This window comes from Molothrus ater, chromosome 1 (assembly GCF_012460135.2).
Source record: "Molothrus ater isolate BHLD 08-10-18 breed brown headed cowbird chromosome 1, BPBGC_Mater_1.1, whole genome shotgun sequence".
Lineage (NCBI taxonomy): Eukaryota > Metazoa > Chordata > Aves > Passeriformes > Icteridae > Molothrus > Molothrus ater.
The window spans coordinates 36,928,265-36,943,019 of NC_050478.2; the positions used below are offsets into that span (position 1 = coordinate 36,928,265).

General features: G+C 39.5%; 1 protein-coding gene across 5 annotated transcripts in view; it reads right to left on the reverse strand.

The window, feature by feature from the left end:
* Positions 1–14,755, reverse strand: part of SATB1 (SATB homeobox 1) — a 92,332-nt gene that overhangs the window by 62,237 nt on the left and 15,340 nt on the right. For 3 of the 5 annotated variants that reach the window (XM_036406481.2, XM_036406485.2, XM_036406484.2), the window contains exons 2-5: positions 7,759–7,994; positions 3,815–3,991; positions 2,889–3,015; positions 2,038–2,161 (exon numbers count right to left, since the gene is read on the reverse strand). In XM_036406481.2, coding sequence (XP_036262374.1) covers positions 2,038–2,161; positions 2,889–3,015; positions 3,815–3,991; positions 7,759–7,969 — 639 coding nt within the window. In that variant the 5' untranslated portion in view covers positions 7,970–7,994. Of the gene's footprint in view, positions 1–2,037; positions 2,162–2,888; positions 3,016–3,814; positions 3,992–7,758; positions 7,995–10,674; positions 10,745–10,836; positions 11,666–14,755 lie in introns of those variants that run through there. The other 2 variants (XM_036406483.2, XM_036406482.2) reach the window with 2 other exon arrangements.

Here is a 14,755-nt window from a genome sequence, read left to right on the forward strand (position 1 = left end):
CTCTGCTGCAGGAGCATGCCATGGCAGGGCAATTCAAAAACTTTAATACCTTTAATAAAACACTGGCACTCTTAAATCAGTGCCCTTTCCATAGGAATGATATACAAGGAGTTAGAAGTAAGGTGAAAATGGGAGGTATTCTGATCAATTTACTATGTGAAAAGGACACTGTCAGATCAACTCATCTTCCCTCAAGCTCCCAGAGGAAAACAGGAAGACTTAGACTGACTGATGGGCTCTTGATCAAATACTGTAAAAATTTTTCCTAAAGTTAAGAATAAATAAATGTGCTTTAAGCTTAATATGATTTGATTTTTGAAGAAAAAAGAAAAGCAGAAGCTATTTAAATTCTTGCAACCCAACTATGGCAGCACTGGCGAAGATAGAGATGGCAACAGTAATAAGCACACTTTTAACAACTGGAAGAAGCTCATGGCTTTAAGTATATTCTTTTACAAATAAAGAAATACAAACCAGTAAACAAACCGTCCCAAATCAGAGTTCTGTAGTGTGGAGTTTTAGTCATCTTAAGCATTAACTTGAAGAGCTGCTATTAAGGAAGATTTTTTTTTGTCCATTAAAGTTATTACATAAAAATTCAGTATAGTTTGAAAAAAATTTTTTTAGAAGAATGTTATTATTGATTTGTTTCCTGTACCAGGCTACTTTCTACAGTAAAGTATTCCTTTTAAAAGCTTTTTCCTGCTTTATATATACATATATACAGAAACTCCTTTGTGAAACACAATGTTCAAATAGAAATGAGATATTCCACCTCAATAGAAATTATTTGCTTTCTATCAGTATGAAGTAAAAAGTAGCACTATTAGATTAAAATGGAGAAAAATCCCAAGTTATCTGCAGCCTCCATAAGCCAACAGTGCAAAAGCTCACATGCTTTTACAGTAGGTACATACAAGATAACTTCACAGACATATTACTGGAATGGTTTGCAACCAGTGAAGATAATGTTGATTATTTCCACTTCAAAACTTCCTATATTGGAGCCACATCACTGAAAACAATCTAACCATAGGGGGGGGAAAAAAAAGCGATGCGAAACAAGTCTGCTAATCTCTTCATGAAAACTAGACAGAGGAGGAGAGTAGTCTGCTGTAGATTAGCTGAAGTCTTTCAGAGTCAAAGACTCCAGTATTCTAAGCAAGAGAAATAAAATACCCATAAAAATACCTTCACTTAATTTCTCTTTCTCCCTCCCTGCTACAACTAGCATCATTTATTTGTATACTGAATTTGTCTCCACTGCGCCACAGTGAAATACATTCTATAATTTAGAAGGTAAAAAAAATACCATGTTCCCACCACAGCATCATTGGACACCATACTGCATAGAAAAATGAGTTGTGCCTTTGCAGTAATTTGACAAGAGAAGAACAAAAAGAATGGCAAAAATAGAACAATACGACTAAGGCTTGAAGAATGCATCAGTTCAATATTTAGCAACGCATAAATTGAGGTCTCATTTTTGTTTAGGTATATTTTGATTATAACTAATAAATGACTGATTTTCCTTTGGTTCTTTGCAACAACAACATATCACCCAAAGAGCTTTATTCTTTATTGCCTTCTCATATAGCATGCCAAAGACTGTCTCAGTTTATGAATTAGCATTTAAAACTACTGTAGGTTATCTAACAAGCATTCAGATTCAATAGTACTTTTGACAGCAGTAAGTAAAGAGCCTTTTAACATCTTGAAATACATGTGCTTGAAAAAAGTAGTTGCATCAAAGCAGTTCAAAGACTGCAGACAAAAACCAGTTAAAATCCAGTTTGCTGTGAGATGATTTTAGTGTGGTGTAAACAACCTTTCATGACTCCCCATGGGAAATGTTGTAAGACTACGTTCAAAATGAATCAGGCATATTTATAAAGATCATGAAGTGGTCAAATGCATTTGCATTTTTGGCAGATCCACTCCACGGGTACTACTTGCTACAGTCTGTAGAAATCTCAAATCTCACATCAGCCTTGCCTATATAGTGCTTTATTATTTATTACATGTTATGCTAAGTACCTGCGAAAGGGGACATTCCTTGGCCAATGAACTCTGGTTCATATCCTTCAGTAAGTCCTTCAGAGCATTTCTTACTGTTGTGTGAGACCATTGTTCAGGAGGCAAGTCTTCTAGTTTAGGGCAACTATTTGAAACACAGATTAGAAAAGGGATTATTACAAGATTGCATCCTGCTGCAGAACATTCCTTTAAGACAGACAGATTTCATTTTGCGCATCAAGCAGATGCATCTGGAGATTGCTCTCGGTCTCCTGATTGTTCCGATTAGTTAATTACTTTATACAACACATCTGCTGTATTGATGCATGAATTATACATCAGCTGCATGTGGCGACTATTTTTTCATGTTACTTCTACCTTCCTGCTCTGATGCGCTTGGTAAAACAATTTAAGGTGTAATGCTTTCTCACAACTGATCATGAAAAGCATTAATATATTAACCATTTTTGCTTTTTTGTTGCCGTGAAATTTAAGAACCTAGACAGCAACAATAAGTGAGAGCAAGTCATTCTTTTACAAAATGCACACAGATGGTACTGTTCATGATATGCAAAAATATTTTTCTCTTAAGTAAACTTTATGTAAAATGCCTTCTTGTAATGCATCATTTAATTGACTAAAATGCAATATAGTTTTAATGAGATATCCAAAGAAAATCTATGTATCAGAGCTATAAAAGTTTTCTGCAATAGTATACTGTAAGTTAAAGAAGAATTAGAGTAACTAAAAAGGAATTTAGGCAAGCCTTTGTACTTTGAGCACAAAGCACAGTGGGAATTAAATACAAGCAATATTAACAGTTAAGAGCAGACAAGTAACAGTTCATATCCCAGAACTGGTATATGACTTACCTGTGTAACTGGATTTTCAGTGTGACCACATGATAAACGTCTTGCAGCATGTCTGCTACTGTAGCATCAGGGGCATCTGTCACATAGGAGAGTGGAACTGGATTCCACTTCCCAACCTGGATAAGCCCTGCAGGATTGTAATTTTTGGAGGGGAGGGGGAGTGGGCAAGAAAAGCAGGAAAAATTGAAAGAAAGTGATTTACCTAATTCCTAGGGGCAAAAGAAATATCTGATTTTAACAAGATCACTCCCTTTGTTTCTAACCTCTTAAATCTGGCAAAACAAAAGAACAACCCCCTCCCCCTCCAAAAACCCCCACCCACACACCACCAAGGATAGGCCTTATCTATGAAATAATACAAATGCATTGCAGTAGAGATTTTTTTAATATGTATAGAAGCATATTTTCCTAAGCTACCATGAATTCAGTAGGACATGATATAATAGTTAGCATTCCTCTTAACAAATTAGTAAGAATTTTGCAATGCAAGAATTGAGCACAAAAAAAAATTACTTTGCAGTCTATAAAACCATCAGGAACAAAATAAAAGAAACAGAGCTGGATATTCAGTCATAAATGCAAGTTGACTCTCAACAGTCCATCTGCTCAAATATGCTTTACACTTCCTTGTGGATCCTCAGTGGAGCAGATTATTAAGGTCAATAAGCATACTAATGATTCAGAGTTGAAGTCTTTTTTCTTCTTAAAAAAAAAAAGAAAAAAAAGGAATTTACCTCCACATTCCCCATGAACAAAATGTGCACTAACTAAATAAAAACACATCAAGGAAAAAAAAATACAGACACGGAATCTGCAAGAAGTTTAAGAAGTAAAATCTGCATTGCATTCCTGAAAAAAATCCTGCCCCTCCCCCAAGACCCCACAAACAAACACAATTCATTGTACAATTTCATAATCTTATTTACCTTTTGCTTGGGCAGCAGAGCTGTGAGAATATCCAAGAGATAGCAATGCCATTTCAATCAGCTGGTTGAAAAGCATATCCTTCCTCACCAACACAAATTCTGCATGCTCCTCCTTAGAATCATACTCAATGGCATTTTCATAATGTTCCACTACACAGAAAACTGGAAGCATACTTCCTATTAAAAAAATTAAATTTAACATATTAAAGGTGAGTTATAGTAGAGTAGGTGGGTCTATACAGAGTTATGTAAATAAAACCTGTACAAACAGGCAGAGGAGGCATCAAGAATCATCACAAATATTTGATCAACATATTCCCCGAGTCCTTTTCCCTCACCCTCCCCAAAAACCAGAAAGTTCTACAAAACATACATCTCCCTGAAAGGCAGAAATGCAAATTTATCTCCCTTGATCAGATGCAGATTTAAAGAATTACCTTCTATAGAAATAACAAGGTTGACTGAAGAGAAGTTGATTCTCTCTGTCCTGCCTGATTTGTTGTGAGTAGCAGGCAGCATGAGAACCTAAATACATACTGCAGATGTCTTCACTGTAAGCCATTTTAGTACCAGCCACATAATTTTGTTTGTTAACATTAAAACTTTCTTAGTCCTGCCAAAAATATTTAATTGGTTTCAACATCAACAACAAATCACCTTGTGTGTTATACATTCACTCTGAAAAGAGTACACAAGGAAACAAGGCAAAAGTTTACACTAATTCGTGCTTCATTCACTGAGTGCAATTGAGCACTACTTTCACTTGCATCTTTAAGGAACAAATCATTACTTCAATGCCACTTTAAGAAGTGTACCTGCAGTTCAGGCTTATTTTTGTTGTTCTTGTTGTTGTCTCCCGCACTTTACATCCCACAACGCTATTTTGGCATGCCTGAAAGTTAATTACTAGTTTCCAGTTTTGTAGCATCATATGGCAAACCCTTCCATACACTGCACAGAATATTAAGCAAGTAACCTTTTTTCTTTCCTTTTGCCTTTTTCTTTTTTCTTTTAATTTATTTTATTTTCCTCCCTTTTGATGACAGAGAGAGAAGTAACAAACAACCCAAGCTGGTTTAGGGACAAAATCTCTCCCAGCAATCAGACTCCTGGACTTTATGAAAATCCCTCCCAGCCTCCCAGATGGACATTGATGACACAATGACCTGTGGTTTTAAGCTCCAATCCTGTTCCACTGTCTCCAGCAGCACAGGTTAGGATCTCTTAATGACAGAAAGGAGAAGGGTTAAAAAGAGATGTACAGAACTGTCTTATGGCAGCCTGCCAGAGGGGTATCATCTTTAGCATAAATGATGACAAGGGTTATTTTAACAGGGCACCCAGGAACTCCAATTAGTCCTACAATGTTAATGCCTCTATAACCACTGCCCTCTAGACTTACAAAAACCTCCTAACCTGCTAAGGTGCACCAGACATGCTGTAGTCTAAAAGGAAGCTTTACTCTTGACAATAGAGTAAAACCACATCTGCTGATTTGTGCTCTAATGTATAGTAAGAAATCACGATAAAAAAGATACCTCTTAAGCACGTATATTTAAAATACATCTGTTCACCAGAGAGCCAATCTCTGGCAAACAAACCTCTTCAGGCTTGCAAGGAAAAGCTCACAAACTCACTCCAGTTTGCCCAATAGGCTCAGCATGAAAGACTGAAACACAAGAGCAAAAGCTTGCCAATATTCATGTAGTGCAGGAAGGAGATTTTATTTTTCTTTTTAATTTTTTTTTTTATAATCTGAGTGAGACTGGCCAGAAAGGGAGAGAAGACCAAAGCAAAAGCAGTACATGCAAAGCGATGTTTATTTCACTGGTTTTAAATAAGCTGTGGACACACACATTTCATCTGCAAAAAGGTGGTGGTTTGGTTTTTGGGCTTTTTCTCCCTTTCAGGCTCTCACAATTGATGTTTTACCTACTACCATCTGACTCAGAGTAAGGGCTCAAAATTCTTAAGTAGTTTCACCAGTAATTCCTGAAGATAAAGCGTAAGCAAAGCTTCATTCTAACAAATAGTGCAGATACATCCTAAACCAGCTAAAGCATATTAGTTTTTCCCCTTATCAGCTCCTACAAGTTAAGCTATGATCAGACACAACACACAGGTATTTTGCTGCTTATCAGCACCTTTTTTTGTCGGGTACATGGTTTCTTCAGTTGCAGCATTTTGGGAAATGTGGTACTTTAAACAACACAGGAGAGCCTCCTGGCCAAATTTTGAGGCACAGCATAGATTAACAGAGGTGGATCCCGGTAGTGCGACACAGGTATCATCTGACTACAAATCAAGCCACTAAATCTTTTAGCGAACTGTCACTAGTGTCCTTCTGTTAATGTGAAAAATGTTATACAGGAGAGCACAATCTCAGCTGGCTGATCACTCCTGCTAGTACTTGGCAAGACCTCCAAGTGCAGCAACTTCATAACCTTCTAGTATTAAAGGGGAGAGCATTGGTCAGTGCTCCCTGCTAAAAATACAGTATGATTTAAACCTGAAGGCAGTGTTAGAGCTTTTGCTGAAGGTTTACGAGTCTGTGTAAACAGCACGTCTGCCATAAGGAGCACTGAAGTCTGTAGAATCCTTGTCTAAAACTGTCCTGGCATTAAAGTTTGCTGTGCAAATATCACATAATACCAGAGACAGCTGAAATCTCCTATTTAGGAATTTATGGAACTTATATGTTTGCAGGCGTCAGAAAGTCCTTTTTATACAGCCCCACTGCTTCACTGTACAATGTTAATGCACTCTGCTTGAAAAGCCGTAATAAATTATATTTTTAATGCTCTTACCCTGGCTTTCTTAAGATGCATACATTCTTGGCAAACAATCAATAAATAGGGTAATCATGAGCAGAGGCCAAAGAATTTGCTGAAGTGCTGTTTTTCCATTTTTAATAGATAAAGATCTAACAATACGGACTGCTGTGTCTGTTCATTTCAGGATCAATATATTCTTTGTTTTCGCCAAACCGAGGAAAAAATAAATGATTGTACGATAAATGTTATGCATCAGACACAATGAAATTCCTCTGCCTTCTAACTTTGTGCGTTTAATAGTCTTGGTTGCATTTTGCACTTTGCTTAGCAAATACAAGAAAAATCTGGATTATAAACATAACTGATTATACTAGGAAAAGTAGAGGCTGTTTTAAGATATATGCCAAATTACATGCAGCATATTTCGATTTAAATTAGCAAGCCTGCAGGACATGGTCAAAAAGACTTACAAATCTTGATAAGTAAAATTAGCATATTATTGTCCATTAAAAGTATTTTCAATGCAAACAAAAGACATCCATATACAAACATCAATGATTCTAAATGTGCCTTTTCCTTGTGTAAATGTCTAATTACAGCAAACCAGCCACTGAAAAATATGACACCCAAGTTGTTCATTGTTCAATAATGAATTGTACTTAAGAAAATAAACTGCAAAGATTGACATCATAAATGACTTTTCCAATGTGATACCTAAAGATTTACACTCTCTCCTTTAAACCAACTTGCAACTGCTATGGAACTACGGCTGCCCTTCCAATCATAGGACCATCATTAGGTGGAAAGGCGAAGAATTTGTTTTGGGGGTTCAGTATTTACTCTTACATATTTTTGTGTTTCTTAGCCCAGCGCTTACTCAAAGAATTAATGCACCAAATTACTTATATTTCAATGTAAGAATTTGCTTTAATCACAGTAGCTAGCCTTTACCTTAACAAAAATCAGACTCCACCCTGAAAAGCAAGATGCTCCACCCAAGAATGAACCTTACATTTCCCAAAAGTGATTTATATCAGAATTGGGAATATAGTATTTTAGAATGGAGATTTTAATCCTGAAATATAAATGAAGTAGAGTCTGCAAAAGTATGCTTCCCCCCCAAATATCATAAATCATATTTCTCTAATGCAGAATTATCAAAAGCGTTACCTTTTCTAATATTAGCTTTCATCAGGTGTCCAGAGTGTTTTAAAGGCACTCCTTGCATTTTAGTTCCTGTACTTCCAAGTCTTCCTCTTCCTAATGGGCTCCCATTCTGTTCCAAGCGCGCAATTTTGGCTGGTGGACCCTTCGGATCGCTTACATTGTTAGACATTTCTGAATGTTCTTTCCCCTGAGTTGCCTCGTTCAAATGATCCATACTCAGTCCCGCCTCTAAAGATCACCTGCCATGATTAAAAAAAAAATATATATGTTGTACACGTGTGCGCATATGTATACGTACACAGCCTGCACATGTACAGAGACAGATATATATGTATCACAAGCTCATAAAGAAGAATAGATAACTATTTTAACTAAAAAATAAATGCCTTTTTTAAAAGAAACAAACTTATTCTTCAAAAATTACCTCATATCCCAGTTTACAGAGAGATTGTATCATAATCTAGTGGAATGGTTTTTTAAAAGCCAACCAGAGTACCTCTTAAAAAATTTAAAAAATCTTTGGAGATATTCTCCTAAAACTGAGAGGGTCTAAAACCCATATAAGTGATGATGATTGTCAAGGTGTGTGCTCCAAGACAGGTATTGTTACAAATCTCACAGAAAGGTTTGTTATTATTCGCGGATGTTTTTGTTGTGGAGAGAAAGATTTTAATGAAAAATTTCTTGATCTATTTGATTATAAAATGGACAAGCAAAAATAGAGAGATTGTTAAAACTAAAGTTGAAGCAACAGATTTATTGGAGATGTAGACTATTGTCCATTTACAATTCCTCTCCCCCTTAAAAATAGAAGTTAGAAAAGAATTTGCCATTTAACTTCAGAAAGCAGTGGCGGGAGAGGATTGCTTTTGAGTTTCCTAACCATATTATACAGAGTTTATCAACTTTTGCAAGGTTCAAAATATGCAATTTTTCAGATATTAAGTTTCAAGTGTTAAACAAAGTAGTTTATTCACTTAAGATAAATAACTGAATAGTTTCTCCCCAAACATAAAGCTGGGGTAAAATCCTCTACAATTTCTACAGTACTTTTGATGCCCTTAAATATAAAAAAACCCCAAAACCTGGGTGATGCTGACACAGCTCTTTGAAACCAAAAAACCAGAATTTCAATAGCAAATTAAGAAAAGGTATATATTAGCATGCTTGTACTTCCCTTTTTATAAATTTTTGAAACCTCTGTCCAGTAATAACAATTACAGTTAAATCACTAAAAATCTTCCAAGCCTACAGCATAACAGAGTAAGTTTTAAGGATTTTTGCCACTCATCAGAACCTGTTTTTCAACTATATTAAAAAACCTTGCTGAGAGCAAAGACATCTTTCTGGTTATGATTTCACTAATCAATACTGTTGTGATTGTTAGGTATTTTATCTACCTTTCCCTGACAGGGAAAGGTATAACTATACAGACAATTATGTTTTATATATATATATATATATATATATATAATATAATATAATCACTAAGGACAGGTCAACAGACATTAATCTTTGAACCAGTATTTACATTAGCAAGTACAAATAGTAATACTGGGGAAGTCATACTTAGAAAGACTGGTGTGAATCAGATAATTGCTACTTTTCTTTCAGATTGCTAATAATTCAGTACATTTTCTGCACATTTCATAGCCAAGTTATCAGAGCCTAAATATCTTGGAATCTTTATATATGTACACTTCTATGTCACTAGTATACATGCCAGTGATAATTTTGTAGACTATTTTTTTCTTGTTTGAACATCACCCTGTTTTTCCCGATACAGTGAAGAAAAAAGCAATGTATTAATTCAAACCTTTACAAGCAACCTCAAGAATGCAACCAAGTAGATGAAGTTCAGACAATCATTACTTTTCCTTATGCTGTTAGGTGACAAGCTAAGGTTCACTATTCATCTTTATCCCATCTGTTTTAGGTCATGCGTCTCATTAACAGTAAACATGCCTATTTTAGCCACTTTTCAAAAAGAATTTTTTAAACTGTGCTAAGTGTAACCTAAGCAAAGAATTACAGACTCAAACTGTTAACATCTTCCGATGTTTCTAACAACACTAACAGACCATAGGGCTGCTATTCTGAGACCGGTCTATCTCAAGAAAAAGAGGATTAACAAAACAAAACAAAACAAAAAAAAAAAGGGGGTGTTGGGGGGGAAGAGTAAAAGAAAACACACACAAAAAATGCTTCGAACAAGAAATTCCTGATCACTTTTGGCAACTTCAGAAGTACTCTAAGGCAGGAAGGTTCTTTGCTACAAAAAGTATCTAGTCATCATGAGTCAGAATCGCACTACATCATGTACAGTGAATAAAAGTGATAGATCGCCACTTAGTTAATACACTGACTGCAACCAAAACACCAAATGGGTCATTTTCGCTTGGCCTGAGAATACCCACCCATCGGCATCCTTTCACCGCTTAGTCATCTTGTAAAAAGCTTTATGTTACAAAGCAAAATTACATGCACATAAAACACCTAATTTACTCATTTAAACTCCATGCCCAAGGCTAAAGTTCACTGAAACCTCAGTTTGGAATAGTGATGAGCAACAACCAGCATGGCCTGCCCAGGGAGAGGGTGGCAGGAAAGACCTATCATCTCCGCCGGTTCCAGGCCAGGAGTTTCCCCGGGTTTCGCATTTAGGCATCTTTCACAACTACAAGTTTTCATCACAGATCAGTGAGAGAAGAGCACAATTTCAAGGCACAGTTTCCCGGAGCCAGCGTACACGTACAGGCACACCGCGCAATTTCTGAATGAGAGTCGGTGCCGTATCTCCTTTTGTCGCGATGTAACGCTGCCGGTATTATATTATTTCTTTCTCTCCTCCTGAATCAGCCCCCTCCCCATGCCTTTCCCCTCCTCTTCCCTCCCTCCCCCATAAAAACCCATAATCACATTTGAGAGAGGCTCCGCACTTATCCGTTCCATATGGCTCTCACAATCCAGGCCAAGCTTTCCCTGTGACCTTTTAAAGAGACAAAGAAGCAAAGTACTTATCTAGAAACAGAAACACTGCAGTTTTCTGAGTGAAATTAGCAAAACCGACCCGAAACTCACCACTTCAAAACTTGACAGCATATAAATAACAAAAACAAAGGAGGTTTCCTTTGCAGCCCGAGCTCTTGAAGAGGAAGAAGTTCAAGACTGATGTTTTTAGGTCCCCCCCTTTCTGAAGGGGGGTGGGGGGGGGGCAGCAGACCTGAGGACTACTTCCCCTAATATTCTCTTATTTTTTCTTTTTTTTTCTTGTTGCTATTTTCCTCTAGGCGGGGAGGGGCAAAAACAGATAGCGAGAAACAGAGTAGCCATGAGCAAAAATGGCAATGGACAAAAAAAAAAATAGAGATTAAATATCTTTTGAGAGAGCCAGTTTTCGAGGTTTAGCAACGGAAGACAGAGCTGCAGATCAAATTGATCAGACAAGTGTAACGCTCAAAACGAGGAATTAATAATAATAATAATAATTTAAAAATAAGTAGCAGGTTTAAATTAAGGTGGAGGGTGATTTAAGTCTAGCTATCCTTTCAAAAATAAAACCAATGCATAAAGGATCAAGTGAGAAAGGGGGGTATTAAAAAAAAAAAGCAAAGAAAAAAAAAGGCAGCTTTTCTATCCAGTGTGAAGAGCAGAAAGTCTACTTCTAGGTTGTCACTTACACTATTATTCTCCAATAGGCACCCAGAGGAGCAGCACACACAGAAGGAGCCCGCTCCCCTCCCCCTCCGCAAAAATATACACCGTAACAGCCCCCAAACTTTCTGCGGAAACCTCAGCCCCAGAGATCGCTACTGGAGATAAAAAGAGAAAAAAAAAGTGGAGAGAAAATTGCAGGAAAAGGCACTAAAATGCCACTTTTAATCTCGCCTCTGCGGTCCGGGGAGGGGAAAAAAAAAAAAAAGAAAAAAAAAAATAAAAGGCAGAGAGGACCTGTCTCCTCTCATTTACCGGGGGCTGTTGTGCGAGCGACGGGGGGGAGAGAGGGAGCGAGAGAGGAGGGGAGAGAGAAAAAGAACAGAGGGGAGGAAGGAAACACACAACAAGGCACACCACCACCACTACAAAAAAGTGACGAGGTTTCACTCCCTCCGAGTCCAACACCAGGAGAAATTATAATTTAAAAAAAAACCCGATTCTATTAGGAAAAAAAAAAAAATTAAAAAAAAAAGGAAAAAAGAAAACCAACAACAAAAAACTGGTTCTGCTTCTGCAAAATAAAAAAAAAAGAAAATCTGGGAACTCCGAGAAGAGTTACTCGCAAGAAGGGGTAAAAAATATAAAATAGAAAGGTTGCAAAAAGCCAACAACAACAAAAACCAAGCCAGCAAAAAAACCCCAGTAACAATTGAAAAAGAATAATAATGGTAGGCTTTGTATTTTGTCTTTTTTTTTTTTTTTTTTTTTTTTTTAATTCTCGTTTCCCCTGGCTGGCTGGGTATGGTTGTTATTTAGGCCGGTTTGGTGGTTGTTGCTGGATGTTACATGGATATGTGTGTGTGTATGTGTGTGTGTCCCCGGACGGAGCTGCCTCGCTCTGCTCTGCTCCCCCCCCTCCTCTCTCTCTCCCTCTCTGTTTCTGTCCCCATTAAATTATTAGTTGACTCATCACTACTCCTCCTCCTCCTGCTGCTGCCGCCGCCGTCCCCTGCTCACAGCCTCCTCTCCTCCTCTCCGCTACCGCTCGCTGCCGCTGCTGCCGCTGCTTCTTCTTCCTCCTCCTCATTTTAATACAAAATAACACCGAGGCCACCGGCTTTTTTTTTTTTTTTTCCACAGCCGGAGACGGGAGGAGGACGCAGCCTCCCTGCTGCTGCCCGGAGCCCTTCCCCAGCGGCCCCGGATCATCCGACACGTCCTGGGAGAGAGAGAGAAAGTGGCAGAGGAGGAGGAGGATGAGGAGGTGGTGGTGGTGGTGAAGGAGAGAGGCGTGGGGGAGGGGAGGCCGGGGAAGGGGGAGGGGGTCGGCAGAAGTGCGGTGGCAGAGGGGGACCGCAGCGAGGAGCGGGGAGGGGGCGCCGGCCGGGCCGGGCCGGGCCGGGCCGGGGGGGGCGGCCGCCGGCGGCGGTAGGTGAGCGGGGGGGCCGGGGGAAGAGGGCGTGCGGCTTCCGGGCGCGCACGAATTTGCAGCTCGCTGGGTGCGGGTGAGGCGGCCCTGCCTGCGCCGCGCACAATGCCCGCTCCGCGCCGCCCCGCTCCGCGCCGCCCCGCGCCACAGCGCGCCCCCCCCCCCCGGCAGATGGGGCCTGCGGCGGAGGGGGCGAGCCGGGGGGGACTGGCATGGGGGCACAGCCGCAGCACCCGCAGCAGCAGCAGGAGGAGGAAGAGGGGCGGGGGTGAAGGCTGAACAATATCCTGCCGGCGCTGCCGGGTGCGCCGCGCTGGCGCAGCCCCCGCCCCTCGGCGCGGAGCCTGCGCGGGCCGCACCGGGCAGGTGCACGGCGGCGGAGGCGGCCCCGCAGGGCCCGCAGGTGGGGACGCGCCGCGGGGGTCGCCCCGGGGAGCCGGCGGCCCATGTGGGGGAAAGAAGTTTTTCCTTCCCTACCCTCGCCTTCGATACTGACAGGGATGAAAGAACAGCACCAGCCACGGTTCTGAAAGGCGGCCGAGGCTGAGTGAAACCGGCCTCGTTCCGCGGAGGGCATCATCCACCGCGGCTCTGGTGGCTCCGCTGGGCGCCGCGGCCAACCAGAGCAAGCTGCAACACACCGTGGGTGAGAGCGATACATCGCTCCGGGCTCGGGACGGCCAGATGCCACATCCCCACCCCACAAAACTGCCCCTGTGTCAAGTCCGCAGCGCGGGACCGAAAGCCACCCCTGAAAGGTGAAAACTAAAAGGTGGTAAAGTATTGACAAAACAAGTAACTGCGAGACAGACATGGCGTGTTCCCATCATGCACGTGGAAGAAAGTAACCCAACTAGACAAACTTGAAAGCAACAAGTTTGTACAAGCTGCGAGATAAGGGAAAAATTAAACTTCTTTATTGATAAAATGCATAGTGTTTGAATAGACTATGTCTAAAGGGAAAATTGCATCATCGACCAAAGAAAACATGAATTACTGCATAAACAGGTATATAACCAAAATGTTTAGGGCAGTAACTTTAAAACAACTGACAACAAAGCAGCAACAAAATACAAACATGAGGCAGCAGCAAAAATAGGTGAGTGAGAAGGCTAATACCAGTCCTGTAGTACACAAAATAGTATGGCCTCTGAACACAGAAAAGGAAAATCATTAATTCTATGAAGAGAAAATTTTGCACTACGCATATATTACTTATTATTAAAGAAGAGGAGTGCATCAAGACAAGGTAAAGAATCACATTGATGTTTACTAAAATAAGCACAAACAGCATATAGGACATGCAGGAAAAAGAAAATGGTAATAGGGCAAAATGCATGAAATATTTATCATATTCTGCAGTGCATAAAATAGATTATAATCTCAGAAGCAAAGAAATGCAAGGCTGGAAAATGAATACACTGTTACATAATACTATTATTCAAAGCAGAATAAGTGGAGGTGGCATATGTATGAAACATGAAAAGTTGTACCTATGTTGTATGTCTTGAAAAGGCTTACTAAGATCATTACCGAGACTGCTGAAAAGGAAAAATAAAAACCAAAACCCAAAACCAAAGAAACATGTTCCACAAAGAAAAACAAGGGAAAATGTAGATGACATCTTCCATAACATATGATCAAGGGGTAACTGTCTAGCGGGTTGTTTGTTTAGAAACCAATCTTTTTTTCAACAAGTTAGAGTATCAATCAGCCCCTCTTAAAAAAAATAAATATATATATATATATATGTATTTCCCAATACATTTGAATATTTGGAAGAAAACTGTATTAACTAGTTTAATCCAAACTTTGTGGGCACAATGGAAAATATCAATGTATTATTTTTTCAACCTTTTCAGAAAAGCCTGATAAGTTAAACTTAAACTTCAGCAGTAAGCAGGACTGGCCACT